At 39.9% G+C, this 18,251-nt stretch overlaps 4 protein-coding genes and 1 pseudogene across 15 annotated transcripts in view; all 5 read left to right on the top strand.

Moving 5' to 3' along the window:
- The window catches only part of LOC120724174 (protocadherin gamma-A11-like), a 125,339-nt gene that overhangs the window by 41,999 nt on the left and 65,089 nt on the right, over positions 1–18,251 (top strand). The gene's annotated exons all lie outside the window — the stretch shown is intronic.
- LOC120724149 (protocadherin gamma-C5-like) overlaps positions 1–18,251 on the top strand; it is a 301,683-nt gene that overhangs the window by 39,006 nt on the left and 244,426 nt on the right. The gene's annotated exons all lie outside the window — the stretch shown is intronic.
- LOC120724173 (protocadherin gamma-A11-like) overlaps positions 1–18,251 on the top strand; it is a 95,152-nt gene that overhangs the window by 11,812 nt on the left and 65,089 nt on the right.
- The window catches only part of LOC120724171, a 79,969-nt pseudogene continuing 65,089 nt past the window's right edge, over positions 3,372–18,251 (top strand).
- LOC120724153 (protocadherin beta-15-like) lies at positions 9,693–14,448 on the top strand. The gene has a single exon (XM_040016199.1). The coding sequence runs from the start codon at positions 10,499–10,501 to the stop codon at positions 13,070–13,072; it is 2,574 nt and encodes an 857-aa protein (XP_039872133.1). The 5' UTR covers positions 9,693–10,498; the 3' UTR covers positions 13,073–14,448.

Here is an 18,251-nt window from a genome sequence, read left to right on the forward strand (position 1 = left end):
GAATGAATATATTAATTAATTAATTAAGAAAAAAGAAACAAAAAAATCACAGAGATAAACGATACGAAATCCTGCAGATTGAATACTGGATTTTTCACTGTGGATGTTCCTAAGGTTCAACTCTTAGTTTGGTAGAGCGAATACCTGTAAAGGTTTGCCTTCATACATCATAAAACTCCGTTCTGTTTGTTGTGATTATTATTAGAATTCTTTCTTGAATTTACTCACAGTCAAATATGTTGTGTTAATTATTCAACGAAATTCTGCAGTTGGATTTACCCATTCGTTAAAAATAAATAAATAAATAAATAAATAAATAAATAAATGAATTAAGCAAAACAAAAAACGTTGCAGAATAATTTAATATAATAATGAGAAAAAAATGTTTTTTCCTTCATAATAGTTTCGACTTTTGTTACAGAGCTGAATTGGGTATTCAGCGACTCATTCTTTTAGGCTGAATTTTTGCTTGGATGTTGTTTCAGGTTCACGCTTTCAGTTAAGAGTTTTTACAGGTTTTTTTGCTCAATTACATTTATAAACAAGAAATACATGTTTGTAGCAACAGTATCATACAATGTAGTACTACATTTTATTGCTAACGTACCGTGGGGTAGATGGCATTGAACAGATAAAACAGAACCGAATTAATCAATAGAAAGCGCCTTTTGTCGTCTGCCATTCTTCTCGGGATGAAGTCTCTTTCGATTAGCTAAGTTTCTTGCTTTTCGTCAACTTGAGGCTATTTTGTAGTCCTTGTAGGATGCAGCGAGTGTCGCTGTCTACCAATCGAAAATTGTAAAACAGGCTACAGATGAGACAATCAAGCGTCTCCACCCACAGTGTTAAAGCTTATTGTTTGCCACTGCACTGTAGTACTTGAAGTACTCGCACATGAACACATGATTTTGTGTTTCTGAGGAATGCTGACCACCTCCTTCTTTTTCATTCAGTTTATTTTTTGAGTGATGGCATATTTCGTGTTTTCGGTGAACCTTGTCTGCACTTTCATGTGTTTTCTTCTGGCAGTAGAGCTGTGTTGTGGCGATGTGAGCTATTCTTTCCCCGAGGAAATGAAACAAGGATCGGTGATTGGAAACATAGCCAAGGACCTTGGGCTTCAAGTAAGCAGTCTTTCCGCTCGGAAGGCTCGGATTGCTCTCAAAGAAAACCGTAAACGTTACTGCGAGATAAACGTTGATGCTGGAGAACTGGTTGTTGGTGATCGGATTGATCGTGAGGAGCTATGTGGAGCTAAGGTTTCTTGCAATTTAAAATGTGAACTAGTACTCGAAGATCCACTCGAATCGCACCGGATATCTTTGCAAATTCAGGATGTAAATGACAATCCACCAGTTTTTGTTAAAGACGTCGTTAAATTGGATATTGGTGAATTAGCTCCGAAAGGTTCTCGCTACAGAATAAATGCAGCACGCGATGCAGACATAGGACAAAATGCTGTTCAGAATTACATTTTGCAAAGGAATAATTATTTTGCTCTGAACGTACTAACGAATGCCGTCGGCACAAAATACAGCGAGTTAGTTTTAGACAGGGAATTAGATCGTGAAGAGCAGCAAGATATGGCTTTATTGCTGACAGCTGTCGATGGTGGCAATCCTCCGAAATCAGGCACAGTAGTCATTAAAATCACCGTACTGGATGCTAATGATAACGCCCCAGTTTTCACTCATACAATCTATGAGGCTTCTCTTCCTGAAAACTCCCCTATAGATACAGTAGTTGCAACAGTGAGTGCTACAGATGCAGATGAAGGAGTTAATGGTGAAGTAACATATGAATTCAGCGGAATAAGTGATATAGCAAAGGAAATATTTTCTTTAAATGAAAATACCGGAGAAATTATACTTGCAAGAAATGTTGATTATGAAGAAGAGTCGAAGTTTGAAATGCTAATTGAAGGGAAAGATGGTTATGGCCTTTCTACAGAAACAAAAGTTGTAATAGATATAACTGACGTCAATGATAACGCCCCAGTCATCCATATCAGTTCGTTATCAAACCGCATACCCGAGAGCATATTATCGGGTACAGAGGTGGGCATCATTCATGTGCAGGATGCAGACTCTGGGAAAAATCAACAGGTCCGCTGCACCATCCAGCAGGGTGTCCCCTTTAAGTTGGTTCCTTCTATTAAAAACTATTATTCTCTGGTGACCACAGGACAACTGGACCGCGAACTAGTGTCTGATTACAACATTACAATCACTGCCACTGACGAGGGCTCTCCACCTCTGTCCTCTTCTAAAAGTGTTCAGTTATCTGTAGCTGATATCAACGACAACCCACCTGTGTTTGAGGAACAGTCGTACAGTGCATATGTGAGTGAGAATAACAAACCGGGCTCCACTTTATGTTCCGTTAGTGCTCGAGACCCCGACTGGAGACAGAACGGTACAGTGGTATATTCTCTGTTAGCTGGTGAGGTGAACGGTGCCCCGGTGTCCTCCTATCTGTCTGTGAACGGAGACACGGGTGTGATCCACGCTGTGAGGTCGTTTGATTATGAACAGTTCAGGAATTTTAAAATCCATGTGATGGCCAGAGACAACGGTTCTCCTCCTCTCAGCAGCAACGTGACCGTGAGTGTGTTCATCTCAGATGTGAATGACAACTCTCCTCAGATCCTGTACCCCTCCCCAGAGAGCAACTCCTTCATGACCGAGCTGGTCCCCAAAGCTGCACACGGAGGCTCTCTGGTGTCCAAAGTGATCGCGGTGGACGCGGACTCCGGACAGAACGCCTGGCTGTCCTATCATATAGTCAAATCCACTGATCCGGGACTTTTTACCATTGGTGTCCACAGCGGAGAGATCAGGACACAGCGGGACATTTCTGAATCTGACAGCATGAAACAGAACCTTGTAGTGGCAGTGAAAGATAACGGACAGCCCTCTCTGTCTGCCACCTGTTCCATGTATTTACTAATTTCTGATAACTTGGCTGAGGTGCCAGAACTGAAGGATCTGTCTTTTAATGAGAGCAATTCCAAACTGACCTCTTATCTGATCATCGCACTGGTGTCTGTGTCCACCTTTTTCCTGACTTTTATCATCATCATCCTGGGTTTGAGGTTTTGTCGCAGGAGAAAGCCCAGACTGTTGTTTGATGGAGCAGTTGCCATCCCCAGTGGTTATCTCCCTCCTAATTACGCAGATGTTGATGGCACAGGAACTTTACGCAGTGCTTACAATTATGACACGTACCTGACCACAGGTTCAAGAACCAGTGACTTTAAGTTTGTGACATCATACAATGACAACACGCTGCTTGCTGACCAGACTCTGAAGAAAAGTCCATCAGACTTTTTTAAAACTATTGAAGATTCTTTGGACCCCCTGGAGGTAGGCTTTGTGCTTTTGAATCCGAATTAAGTCACTTGTTCATGTTCCTCAGTGTTCAGCAAATTGATATCAATAGTGGTGAAAGTCTATAATATTCCACTGTTGATATGCTAATTTTATTTTATTATTATTTTTTAAATAGGGCTGATACAGAAACAAAAACTAAAAAAAATGTCTTAACTTTGAACTGGCCTTGAAACTTAACGGCCAGTCTCAAACTTTCAGTTATTCTTTTGTGTTTTTTTAAAATGGGGATATGAGATAACATATCCATATAGTTTCTCTTGTGGCTTTTTGGTTTAGAATAATTAAAGACACCTTATATCTGCTCATTCAAGCGCTGTTTTTTCTTCTCAGTACTGTGTTTGAATGCCACATTTCTTGTTGAGTTGTCACTTAAATCTAGCAGTAAATATAGTGTATATTTGAATATCTTTCTAATCACTTAAGAAGTATGAGATTCGATTGACATCAAATTCATCTACAGCTGAATATATATACAGCTTTAGTCCAAATAAATTGCAGTCAGCGTATTGATGTATCCCTTGTAAAGTGTACAGTTCAATTTTTGTTTGTTTTTAATTTTGGTTGAACCGTTATATTCCCCTCCCTCATGTAATTCTTCAGTGCTGTCACCAATGCCCATATTATCTCCCAATGAGCATTTGGAATGCTACTGCTGTTGTTTTTATTATTCTGATTTCACCATAGTCGCAAATAAGACCGCTATTTTTTATTTTTTTATCATTACGTTAATTTGTCAGTATTCAAATTCGTATGACAGTTTCTTCAAGCATGGCCCTGCTGCCACGCAGGCGTTGATGTGTATATGTCCATGTTGGTGAAGCTAACTTAGATTAACCTTCTCCTCTTTTGTTTTAACTACGTGCTTTCCAAACATGCCAACATTAGTACGTACAGCAGAAATCTCCTGCCTGAAGGTTATGTGCTCATAAAATAAAATAAAATAAAATAAAATAAAATAAAATAAAATAAAATAAAATAAAATAAAATAAAATAAAAGTGTTTGTAGGGCGGGATACATTTCTTCTTTATCCTGAGAGGACTCTCATCATTTAATGCGTTTGCAATACTAATATTTCTCTCATAGCGTCGCTGTCCACCAACATACATAGTAGGGTCATATTTGTTATTCTGCGCAGTGTAAACGTTTCTAGATCATGACCGATTTTTCACAGACAAAAGCAGCGAGGTAGCAACGTTTCTAGTTGGAATTGCATACATAGTCCGAAGAGGATTCCGGTGACTGCTCATTTTTACTCCAAAAGGCTTGCCCTTGGCGGATTCCTTATCGATTTAAAAGGAAAATGGAAAACAAAGCATCTCCGGGGTTCTGGGTCTTCTTCTCGGGAGTATTTCTTCTGGCGCTGCAAACGGTTTGTGGAGATGTTGCTTATTCTTTTCCGGAAGAAGTTAAACGAGGCTCTGTTATCGAAAATATCGCAAAAGATATAGGAATTGAGGTGGGAAAACTGGCTACTCGAAAGGCTCGTATTGATGTTGACAGGAACAACAAAGGGTATTTTGAAATTAATAGGAGTACTGGAGATGTGATTGTTACCGAGAGGATTGACAGAGAGGGTCTTTGTGGCAAAAAATCTACTTGCATTTTAAAACAAGAGCTTGTTTTGGAGGAGCCTTTAGAGCTGCATCGCATTAGCTTCCACATTCAAGACATCAACGATAATTCACCGCAGTTTAAGAAGGATACCATCAAATTTGAAATAAGTGAATCTGCAGCTAAAGGAAGTCGCTATCGTTTAGATGAAGCTCATGATGCTGATATCGGACAAAACGCAATCCAGGGATATAGTATTGAAACAAATGAATATTTCCGATTGAATGTTATTGAAAAAGGTGGAGGAGGAAAATACAGCGAGTTAATTCTACAAAAAGAGTTGGATAGAGAACAAAAGAAAGAGCTAACGATTGAGCTTGTTGCAACTGATGGGGGCACGCCTCAGCGATCGGGTACTGCGGTTATTCATGTTAGCGTGCTGGATGCCAATGATAACGCACCAGTATTTAGTCAGGCCGTTTATGGAGCCAGTCTACTTGAAAACTCCCCGTTAGACATAGTTGTGATCACAGTAAGCGCGACTGACGCAGATGAAGGCGTCAACGGAGAAGTGACGTACGAATTTGATCACATTTCAGATGAAAGTTATAACGTGTTTTCTATTGATCAGAAGAGCGGTGAAGTCCGAGTAAGTGGGCCAATAGATTACGAGCACTTGTCGTCATACGAAATGCAAATTACTGCAAAGGACGGTCTCGGGTTGGTCTCATACTGTACCTTAATAATTGAAATTACAGATGTCAATGACAACGCTCCAATAACAACTATTAAGTCCCTGAAAAATCCTGTACCAGAAAATTCACCACCAGGTACAGAGGTAGGAATCGTTAACGTGCAGGACAGAGACTCTGAGAGTAACGGGCAAGTCCGCTGCTCCATCCAGCAGGGTGTCCCCTTTAAGTTGGTTCCTTCTATTAAAAACTATTATTCTCTGGTGACCACCGGACAACTGGACCGTGAACTAGTGTCTAATTACAACATTACAATCACTGCCACTGACGAGGGCTCTCCACCTCTGTCCTCTTCTAAAACTGTTCAGTTATCTGTAGCTGACATCAACGACAACCCACCTGTGTTTGATGAGCAGTCGTACAGCGCATATGTGAGTGAGAATAACAAACCGGGCTCCACTTTATGTTCCGTTAGTGCTCGAGACCCCGACTGGAGACAGAACGGTACAGTGGTTTATTCTCTGTTAGCTGGTGAGGTGAACGGTGCCCCTGTGTCCTCCTATCTGTCTGTGAACGGAGACACGGGTGTGATCCACGCTGTGAGGTCGTTTGATTATGAACAGTTCAAGAGTTTTAAAATCCACTGTGATGGCCAGAGACAACGGTTCTCCTCCTCTCAGCAGCAACGTGACCGTGAGTGTGTTCATCTCAGATGTCAATGACAACTCTCCTCAGATCCTCTACCCCTCCCCGGAGGGCAACTCCTTCATGACCGAGCTGGTTCCCAAAGCTGCACACGGAGGCTCTCTGGTGTCCAAAGTGATCGCGGTGGACGCAGACTCCGGACAGAACGCCTGGTTGTCCTATCATATAGTCAAATCCACTGATCCGGGACTTTTTACTATTGGTGTCCACAGCGGAGAGATCAGGACACAGCGGGACATTTCTGAATCTGACAGCATGAAACAGAACCTTGTAGTGGCAGTGAAAGATAACGGACAGCCCTCTCTGTCTGCCACCTGTTCCATGTATTTACTTATTTCTGATAACTTGGCTGAGGTGCCGGAACTGAAGGATCTGTCTTTTAATGAGAGCAATTCCAAACTGACCTCTTATCTGATCATCGCGCTGGTGTCTGTGTCCACGTTTTTTCTGACTTTCATCATCATCATCCTGGGTTTGAGGTTTTGTCACAGGAGAAAGCCCAGACTGTTGTTTGATGGAGCAGTTGCCATCCCCAGCGGTTATCTCCCTCCTAATTACACAGATGTTGATGGCACAGGAACTTTACGCAGCACTTACAATTATGACGCATACCTGACCACAGGTTCAAGAACCAGTGACTTTAAGTTTGTGACATCATACAATGACAACACGCTGCCTGCTGACCAGACTCTGAAGAAAAGTCCATCAGACTTTGCTGATGCTTTTGGAGATTCTTTGGAGACTCTGGAGGTAGGAGGACATGTTTTTGAACTAGGCTCTTGTGTTCATGTCTTCCAGCCTTACTAATTCATATCAACTTTTTTCCACCTTCAAACACCATATTCAATAACCAGTTTAATGGGGTAGTATGACACCAGGCAGATTATGCTCCTGAAATTTGGCTTATAATTCAAAATCGACAGTCTAAAACCCCTAAAGTGAGTTGTGTGTGTCTCTTAAAATCAAAAGAAAAATGTTAAGAGGACTATAAACGTTTCTGGAACATGCAGTTATAATGTCTTACGCTGTGTGGCTTCTGGCTGGATTATTTTATGCATAAGAACAATTAAATTTTAGTTGAAGAGTAGAGGGTATTGTTTCTATAGATGTTTATAATGCATCATCGATTAAATGTTATGCACACTTATCTAAACGCCTAACTACTTTTTCAGTGCTGGCTATAAACATCACACCGCTTGTTAAGTTGTCTGTTAAAGTTACTACTGAATGTAAATTGGATTCATAATTGCTTCATATGCACCTGACACATGAGATTTGGTTGACTTTAGAGTTTGGATTTTTCATGTGTTACAACTGCAGTCTGCCAACCAGACTCTGAGGAAAAGTCCATCAGAGTTTGTAAATTATTTGGTTGATAACGGAATTCCCTAAAAGTAGGGCCTTGTTATGTTTTTATCATTGATGACACATCTTTATACTTCTCTATTGATCTGAACTCTCTGACTTTATACAACCATTTAGATGATCCTCTAGAATATTTTTCTGGTATCATTTCATGGTGTTTATTAATTTGATGTTTTGTTTATCCTCTCTGCTCAGAAAGTTAAGAGGTTATGAGACAAGTTTTTAATATGCATCTACATTAGAGTTGTATTTGCAAGAGCAGCTTTCAAATACATATGAGAGAAATCATTCTTAAATTACTGAATATTTGATGTTGCAACATGTGTTTTTATAGCATAATGTTCTTAAGTAGATTCCTAGTACTGAGGCATTATTCCTAATCTTCACTATACTAAATCTATTTTCAAGGGTTAAGTTTTGTTAAGATTTCAAAAATACAAGGTCTCTGTTGTTTTAAATAGGCTCTCCCTGTATTTATTTATTTGAAATCCACCCAGTTAAAAGCTATTTGTTTATGCTTTGATCATCCCTGATGAAAAAAATAGCTCTTGATCCAGAAAGTATGTTAGGTATTGAGCTAGTTTTTCATTTCTTGGTTATATATGACATGTACATACAGCAACAGCCATTTCAAAATAGTGCTATTGTCCTCATTGATTTAGTCTGATAACCTAACTCACCATGCAGTGGTCATATAATTGAACTTAGGCTATACAATCGAATATTGTAGTAGCTTCAAAATGGCTTACGAAGTCTTTTGTTTCCAGGCCACTGGCCGTCATGCTATAAAAGTATATTATTGCTATTAACTGCATAAATGCTCACAATAAATATTTAGGGGTAGTTTTTATGCCTTTCCAATTTAAAATCTTTACATGCCAAATTTAGCTTTTGATGATTACTCAGACATTCAGTATTAGCTTTTGTAACAGCAGGTGCATAAAAGTTCTGACCTCTGAGGGTACAATGAGTTGGGTCAAAATGATGCCATTATCAGTGGTGTTACCTGACTTTGTGTAAAGTCTCAATTTTCACCCAAATGACTAATCACTGCAATGCAGATGAAGCTGAGCTATCAGTGCATTAGTTTTTCATAGTTTTATGCTACAAATAAAGTGCAATAATTGTATTCCTCTATATTTTTCTCTATTCTGTAACCTCTAACTGAGAGAACAAATTAAAAACAACAAATGCATAATTCCAGTATCAGCATGCAATACTTTAAGAATGCAGTCTTGTCTGGTGGTTGGAGAACTATAAGACAATGCAAACTGCTAAATAATATAATTTCAAATCACATGCTGAAAGTTAATCCCTGTTGGAATTCTCAATAGCAGCTTTTCCTTTCTACTCAGTGACCAACCCTGACATTCAGACCACTGAATAGTGCTGTTAAATAATACTTTGATGTTGTGAAACATTTTTTTTTTCATATAAACTGGTAAGTTATGATGTTATACCAAAATCTTGCATAGGAAGGTTTTCATCATTAACAGCACAGGGAAAAAAAAGTCTTAACTCATTCCAGACCTGCAGATTTCACTATTAAATGCTTGGTGTTTTTACATTAGGTTATTACCAGACATTGAGTGAGACAATCTTTGTTTACTGAGAAAAGAAGATACTTAAGTTATTACATGATACAGGATCTAATCTCTCTTGGTAATTTAAGATTTACAAAAAATAAGGATGTATTTCTCTAACTTGTTGGTCTTTTATTTTTTTGAATACACATGGCAGCAGCTTTGGTTCATTCCTACCTGCTTGAATTTTAGAAGTGGATGTAAGAGTTAATACCCTCACTAATCATGCACTTTATGCAACATATTTGTTTCTCTAAGTTTTACCTTATTCCGATGGTAATAGTGGAAAGTCATTGTTCTTTGTCGAGATATTTTAGCTTGTTTGTTAAATAAATTCAATGAAACAAGTTATATGGAACATCCTTGAGCTACTAAATTTGATTCTGCTGTATATTATCCAAGGGTATCACTTATAATATTTGTTTTTGGCATTTTTGAATCAAATGTCTTATGTTTCTATATGCAAAAAATGATGAAAAAATAAAAGAAAAATGCAGCATTGATTGAATAAGTAAAGCAGTTTACATTAGGGCAATATTTGTGGTTCCCTTTTATTAATTTCTCAGGAATTTATTTTATGTCTGATGTAGAAATGGATACTAGAGGTCTTCCTTGAAGTGTACTTGAGAGATGGTTGATAATGAATATAGTATATTGCCACTATTCCTTAAGGTCTTTGATTTTGGCTCATGTGCACACAAGTTGCTTTCTATAGATTTAGTAACAGCCCTTGCAGATGGATTAGTATCGGTTTGAATTTGTAAGCAACTATAGCTCTTACTTGTCTTTTGCAGGATTACACATGGATTTGTTTAACATATGGTTTATTATTTCATTGAAAGGCGCACCACAGGTGGAAAAGGAAAAAAGAAGAAATCAGTATGAATGACCAAATAACACCGAAGTCTAGATTGTCATTATTTATATTGATTAATAAGGGCGTTATAACTCGAAGCCGGCCTCTTGTTTGGGTTTGCGGTGCTATAATTTAACGAAACTCTTGGTGTCACTGTGCACCAACAAAGACAGGAGGTCTCTATTCTTCATCTATTCTTTTCTGCCATTGCGAAGCCTTATTTTGGTGTAGCGTGTCTAGGTTGAGGGCATTACAAAAGGCAAACGCTGGGATTATTTAGAATATTCAAAAAGAGCACTATTTTTGATCACTTTCAAGGAATTTTCCAGGAAAGGATTAAACCTTATTCGATCATGGGAAGTGCAGTATACGGAAGATTGGCTATGAATTGCTATTGTGTGGTTTTCCTTTTCGTGGCCTTGCATTTCGCCCATGGAGACGTGAGCTACACTATCGCAGAGGAAATGAAAGGCGGATTTGTGATAGGGAATATCGCCAAAGATCTGGGTCTTGGGATGGCGACTCTTTCCTCGCGTAAAGCCCGCATTGACACAGACAGAGACGATAAAAGGTATTGTGACATTAATCTGAGCACCGGAGAATTGACTGTCAGTGACAGGATCGACAGGGAAAGTCTTTGTGGTAAAAAAGCCAGCTGCGTTTTAAAAGAGGAGCTTGTGCTGGAAAACCCTTTAGAGCTTCATCGCATCAGTATTCATGTGCAAGATATAAATGATAACGCGCCAGAGTTTAGTGAGGACCTGATTTCATTTGAAATAACAGAATCGTCAGACAAAGGAGCGAGATTTTTACTTACGGAAGCCCGCGATGCCGACATAGGCACAAACGCTGTGCAACGGTACAATTTACAAAACAATGAGCATTTCACCATTAATGTAAATACAGATGTTAGTGGAAGGAAACATTCCGAATTGGTTTTGTTAAAAGAACTAGACCGAGAAAAAGCGAAAGAGCTGAAATTAGTGCTTACAGCTGTAGATGGTGGATCTCCTCAGAGATCAGGTACTGCGATTATTCGCATCACTGTGCTGGATGCTAATGATAACGCCCCAGTGTTCAGCCAGGCCGTTTATGAAGCCAGTGTGCCTGAAAACTCTCTTTTAGATACCGTAGTGGTTACAGTGAGCGCAACCGATGCAGACACTGGCCCAAATGGTGATATTACATATAACTTCGATCATGTCTCTGATGAGCATGCATCTTTGTTTTCACTGAATCATAAGACAGGAGAGGTAAAAGTTATCGGGTCACTTGATTATGAAACGGAGACTTCAATAGAGCTGCGAGTAAGAGCAAAGGACGGACCGGGTCTTACCTCTTATTGTACAGTAGTTATAGATATAACTGATGTCAATGACAACCCACCCGCCATCAATTTGAAATCACTAACTAACCCCATACCTGAGAACGTGCCACCTGGTACAGAGGTGGGCATCATTAACGTGCAGGACAGAGATTCTGAGAATAACCGACAGGTCCGCTGCTCCATCCAGCAGGGTGTCCCCTTTAAGTTGGTTCCTTCTATTAAAAACTATTATTCTCTGGTGACCACAGGAGAACTGGACCGTGAACTAGTATCTGATTACAACATTACAATCACTGCCACTGACGAGGGCTCTCCACCTCTGTCCTCTTCTAAAAGTGTTCAGTTATCTGTAGCTGACATTAATGACAACCCACCTGTGTTTGAGGAACAGTCGTACAACGCATATGTGAGTGAGAATAACAAACCGGGCTCCACTTTATGTTCCGTTAGTGCTCGAGACCCCGACTGGAGACAGAACGGTACAGTGGTTTATTCTCTGTTAGCTGGTGAGGTGAACGGTGCCCCGGTGTCCTCCTATATGTCTGTGAACGGAGACACGGGTGTGATCCACTCTGTGAGGTCGTTTGATTATGAACAGTTCAGGAGTTTTAAAGTCCATGTGATTGCCAGAGACAATGGTTCTCCTCCTCTCAGCAGCAACGTGACCGTGAGTGTGTTCATCTCAGATGTGAATGACAACTCTCCTCAGATCCTCTACCCCTCCCCAGAGGGCAACTCCTTCATGACCGAGCTGGTCCCCAAAGCTGCACACGGAGGCTCTCTGGTGTCCAAAGTGATCGCGGTGGACGCGGACTCAGGACAGAACGCCTGGCTGTCCTATCATATAGTCAAATCCACTGATCCGGGACTTTTTACTATTAGTGTCCACAGCGGAGAGATCAGGACACAGCGGGACATTTCTGAATCTGACAGCATGAAACAGAACCTTGTAGTGGCAGTGAAAGATAACGGACAGCCCTCTCTGTCTGCCACCTGTTCCATGTATTTACTTATTTCTGATAACTTGGCTGAGGTGCCAGAACTGAAGGATCTGTCTTATAATGAGAACAATTCCAAACTGACTTCTTATCTGATCATCGCACTGGTGTCTGTCTCCACGTTTTTTCTGACTTTCATCATTATCATCTTGGGTTTGAGGTTTTGTCGCAGGAGAAAGCCCAGACTGTTGTTTGATGGAGCAGTTGCCATCCCCAGCGGTTATCTCCCTCCTAATTACGCAGATGTTGATGGCACAGGAACTTTACACAGCGCTTACAATTATGATGCGTACCTGACCACGGGATCTAGAACCAGTGACTTTAAGTTTGTGACATCATACAATGACAACACGCTGCCTGCTGACCAGACTCTGAAGAAAAGTCCATCAGACTTTGCTGATGCTTTTGGAGATTGTGGTGGTTCTCCTGAGGTAAGGGTGTCAAATGTTCGATACATTATTTTAACAGATAAAACGTTCACTCTTTCCTCCAGTCAATCTTTTTTTTCGCTTTTTCTAAAATCCCTTTATAGTATTTATCACACTTTGCCTGTTGCCTCTGACATTATTTTTACTACTTCTTTTGAAGGGAAAGTTTCTTGATGTTGTTGAAATCATTTCCCCCTGGTTTTGTTTTAGTGGGTTGCTGTCTTTACGGTCGTCTACATCAACGAAAAGTTTACATTTTGACATAGGGGGAAAATTAGTATGTCTTACAAAAGTAAGTATTAGTTGTACAAAAACAAGTAGTGATAGCACTGTTGTGTTTAGACACGCGCCCCCGGTTGTTTCAGCTTTTCTGTTTCTTTTGTCATTGTATATTACGCAGATATTCCCATGATCTAATTTTAAAAGTGCAGTCGCTCACATGTTATCTACAGTTGCTTCCTAATGTACACATGCTGTTCAGATTCGAGTCTTCGTGTGTAACATATTCTCAAAGTTTCTTTTGAACTTGTTTTCTTGTGTTTAAACCTACATATATATGAGCTAAATAATATGTCACCCATATTTTAGCAAACCATTTGTGACCCGAGGTATGCACCCATTTCAATAGGGATTAGCCGTAGGCATACAGTCAGTTTACAGGGTTTTTAATGCTAATACAAAATAAAAATCTTTCTAAACATGTAACAGTAGAACCCAAAACAATTAAAAGCTCTACTTTATTAAATACATTTAAAAATATAAAATTGTACGATTGTAAGTGGAAGACAGGATAAGCGCTGCGTGGAATCTATTAAAAACTAGTAACTCTTACAATGAAAGACAAACAAATAAACAAAATAAACAAACAACCACAACCGTCAAAATAGTCCTCAGCGCATTGCTGTCAAGTTAAACCAGTTTTAAAACAAATTATCTGTAATTTGTAACAGGACATCACTTGCACAGAAAAATCTACCTCAGAAGGAATATCCCCCCCACTTCTCTTCATGTATGTGTTTCAGTTACCTGTCTCCAGGTTAGGGTCGCACCCTAATAAGTATTGGCAAGCGGAGGCGGAGTCCGCTAAAAGGTTCTCCATAGGAATAAAACAGTGTTTTCCTCCTAAAGCGGTAAATAACTTTAAACCTCTACCAAACTACCAAAACTCAAGCGGAACATTTTCTGTGACCTACCACTCATATACAAGGCTATGGGACCCACATCTAGCCTTCATTGAAAAGTTAAAAAAGAGAAACAACACGGCTTAGACCAGGGAGTCACACAGCTCCAGGTTCACACAAGAGATCGACTAATTACCTGCACCTGCCCCAGCCCCGCCTTCCAGGGTCGGTTCCCAGATTCAGGTCACACCTCTCACACCTTTGTCAAGTTGCTTTCACGAATAGTGGAAGTGCAGGTCTTTGTTTAACTTTCTCCTCTTTCTTTTCTTTTCTTTTTTCAAATGTTGCAATTATTGACTTACATGTTCACATTTTTATTGGAACTGATCACAGAGGTAAAGTTCTTGAATATTATAAAACGTTGTGGCCGTTAAAATCTTTTTGCTTTTCCTTCTCGAGTCTCTGTTCTGATACAGAAATTTCAATTGAGATTAATGTTTAATTTAAATATTTCGAAAATTACTCAAGCATTTTTAGTAGCTTAAAAAACAAATAAAAATAAAACTATTTCAGTAGTTTGAAGCATTTTTAACGCTTTTCCACCGTTTACAAACATTTAATTGTTTTTCAAAAGTTATCATGTAAATCCTAGCCACACATTTTCAGTGAACACAGATATTTAAACTTTAATTTGTATCACATTTTGTATACAATAATGATCTAAACTTTTGCAGATATGAGTTTCCATCGGCAGCATTGCTCAGTATACAGCGACCTTTCGGATTAATGCATTTTTTTTTTTTATCTGTCTGCACACTTCAATATACACTTTTACTTTTAAATTAAGGTTCAACGTTCGTCCATAAACGCTTCCATGCGCCTTGTACAGGGCTGCTGCTCAATGCAATTTTTAAATTAGACTCACGATGTCGCTGTCCACCTTGCCTATCTTAAAATCCACACCTATTTGTCGAGGCAAAATGTGTTTTAATGTGCTGCAGTTGGTCATCGAAGGACAGACAGACGTGGTTTTAGATTGTGCTGATTTTGGCTTAAATAATATTTGTGTCTTTGCTGTATTCTTGCGCATTACAGAGGAAACATTTACATGTCAAGATGGTTAACGCGACATTTGGAATACACACCCTTGTCGTTGCTTTACTCTTCTTTTGTTTGTATTTTGTCAGCGGGGATATAAGCTACTCTTTTACAGAGGAAATGCGACACGGGACTGTGATCGGAAATATCGCCAAAGACCTCGGCATCGACGCAAATACACTATCTCTTCGAAAGGCTCGTATTGATACTGAAGGAAGCGACAAACGATTCTGTGAAATAAACCTCCGTAACGGAGATCTGATTGTTGCCGAAAGGATTGACAGAGAGGGCCTGTGTGGAGACAAAGCATCCTGCGTTTTAAAACAAGAACTCATGTTGGAAAATCCATTAGAACTGCAGCGAATCAGCCTACATGTCCAGGATATAAATGACAACTCCCCACAGTTTGATAAGAATTCGATCCATATAGATATTAGAGAATCTGCGTCAAAAGGTGCTCGTTTTCCAATAGAAGAAGCGCACGATGCCGACATAGGTAAAAATTCAGTTCAATCATACAACCTACAGACGAATGAAAATTTTTTCCTTGGAGTTGGAACCAATTCTGTGGAACTTGTCCTTAACAAAGAGCTCGATCGTGAAACATTACAAGAAATTAATCTACTTCTGACCGCTTTAGATGGTGGTTCCCCTCAAAGATCAGGTACCGTGGTCATTCACATTACTGTTTTGGACGCTAATGATAACGTGCCACTGTTTAGCCAGGCCGTTTATAAAGCCAGTCTGTCAGAAAACTCTCCCATGGGTACTGTTGTGCTGACAGTAAAAGCAATTGATGCAGATGAAGGACTAAATGGAGAAGTTACATATGACTTTGGACACGTTCCAGAAGACGTTAAGTCAATATTTGCCATAGATTATAAAACAGGGGATATAAAATTGTCCGCCACAGTTGATTATGAAACAGTGAGATCGTTTGAGCTTCGCATAACTGCGAAAGATGGTTTAGGATTAACTTCCTATGCTAAAGTCATAATAGATGTTACTGATGTGAATGACAACCCCCCTGTAATATATATAAAGTCACTGTCGAACCCCATACCCGAACACTTGTCACCTGGTACAGAGGTGGGCATAATTAACGTGCAGGACAGAGACTCTGAGAATAACCGACAGGTCCGCTGCTCCATCCAGCAGGGTGTCCCCTTTAAGTTGGTTCCTTCTATTAAAAACTATTATTCTCTGGTGACCACAGGACAACTGGACCGCGAACTAGTGTCTGATTACAACATTACAATCACTGCCACTGACGAGGGCTCTCCACCTCTGTCGTCGACTAAAAGTGTTCAGTTATCTGTAGCTGACATCAACGACAACCCACCTGTGTTTGAGGAACAGTCGTACAGCGCATATGTGAGTGAAAATAACAAACCTGGCTCCACTTTATGTTCCGTTAGTGCTCGAGACCCCGACTGGAGACAGAATGGCACAGTGGTTTATTCTCTGTTAGCTGGTGAGGTGAACGGTGCCCCGGTGTCCTCCTATCTGTCTGTGAACGGAGACACGGGTGTGATCCACGCTGTGAGGTCGTTTGATTATGAACAGTTTAGGAGTTTTAAAGTCCACGTGATGGCCAGAGACAACGGTTCTCCTCCTCTCAGCAGCAACGTGACCCTGAGTGTTTTCATCTCTGATGTGAATGACAACTCTCCTCAGATCCTGTACCCCTCCCCGGAGGGCAACTCCTTCATGACCGAGCTGGTCCCCAAAGCTGCACACGGAGGCTCTCTGGTGTCCAAAGTGATCGCGGTGGACGCGGACTCCGGACAGAACGCCTGGCTGTCCTATCAAATAGTCAAATCCACTGATCCGGGACTTTTTACCATTGGTGTCCACAGCGGAGAGATCAGGACACAGCGGGACATTTCTGAATCTGACAGCACGAAACAGAACCTTGTAGTGGCAGTGAAAGATAATGGACAGCCCTCTCTGTCTGCCACCTGTTCCATGTATTTACTTATTTCTGATAACTTGGCGGAAGTGCCAGAACTGAAGGATCTGTCTTATAATGAGAGCAATTCCAAACTGACCTCTTATCTGATCATCGCGCTGGTGTCTGTGTCCACGTTTTTTCTGACTTTCATCATCATCATCCTGGGTTTGAGGTTTTGTCGTAGGAGAAAGCCCAGACTGTTGTTTGACGGAGCAGTTGCAATCCCCAGTGGTTATCTTCCTCCTAATTACACAGATGTTGATGGCACAGGAACTTTACGCAGCACTTACAACTATGACGCGTACCTGACCACAGGTTCAAGAACCAGTGACTTTAAGTTTGTGACATCATACAATGACAACACGCTCCCTGCTGACCAGACTCTGAAGAAAAGTCCATCAGACTTTGCTGATGTCTTTGGAGATTCTTTGGAGACTCTGGAGGTAGGAGGACATGTTTTTGAACTAGGCTCTTGTGTTCATGTCTTCCAGCCTTACTAATTCATATCAACTTTTTTCCACCATCAAATACCATATTAAATAACCAGTTTAAAAGGGTAGTATGACACCAGGCAGATTATGCTCCTAAAAGTAGGGCCCTGTTATGTTTTTGTCATTGATGACACATCTTTATAATTCTCTATTGATCCGAATTCTCTGACTTTATACAACCATTTAGATGATCCTCTAGAATACTGTTCTGGTATCATTTCATGGTGTTTATTAATTTGATGTTAATGTTTTGTTTATCCTCTCTGCTCAGAAAGTTAAGAGGTTATGAGACAAGTTTTTAATATGCATCTACATTAGAGTCTTATTTGCAGGAGCAGTTTTCAAATACATATGAGAGAAATCATTCTTAAATTACTGAATATTTGATGTTGCAACATGTGTTTTTATAGTATAATATTCTTAATTAGATTCCTAGTACTGAGGCATTATTCCTATTCTTCACTATACTAAATCTATTTTCAAGGGTTACTTTTTGTTAAGATTTCACAAATACAAGGTCTCTGTTGTTTTAAATAGGCTCTCCCTGTATTTATTTATTTGAAATCCACCCAGTTAAAAGCTATTTGTTCATGTACCTGCAATTTTTAAACAGGCAGTGGTCCAGCCTCTGCTGAAACGCCCTGGCTTGGATGCCTCTTTGTTGAGTAATTTCAGACCTATTTCAAAGC

This window comes from Simochromis diagramma, unplaced genomic scaffold (genome assembly GCF_900408965.1).
Source record: "Simochromis diagramma unplaced genomic scaffold, fSimDia1.1 OVJJ01000685.1, whole genome shotgun sequence".
NCBI classification, from domain to species: Eukaryota; Metazoa; Chordata; class Actinopteri; order Cichliformes; family Cichlidae; genus Simochromis; species Simochromis diagramma.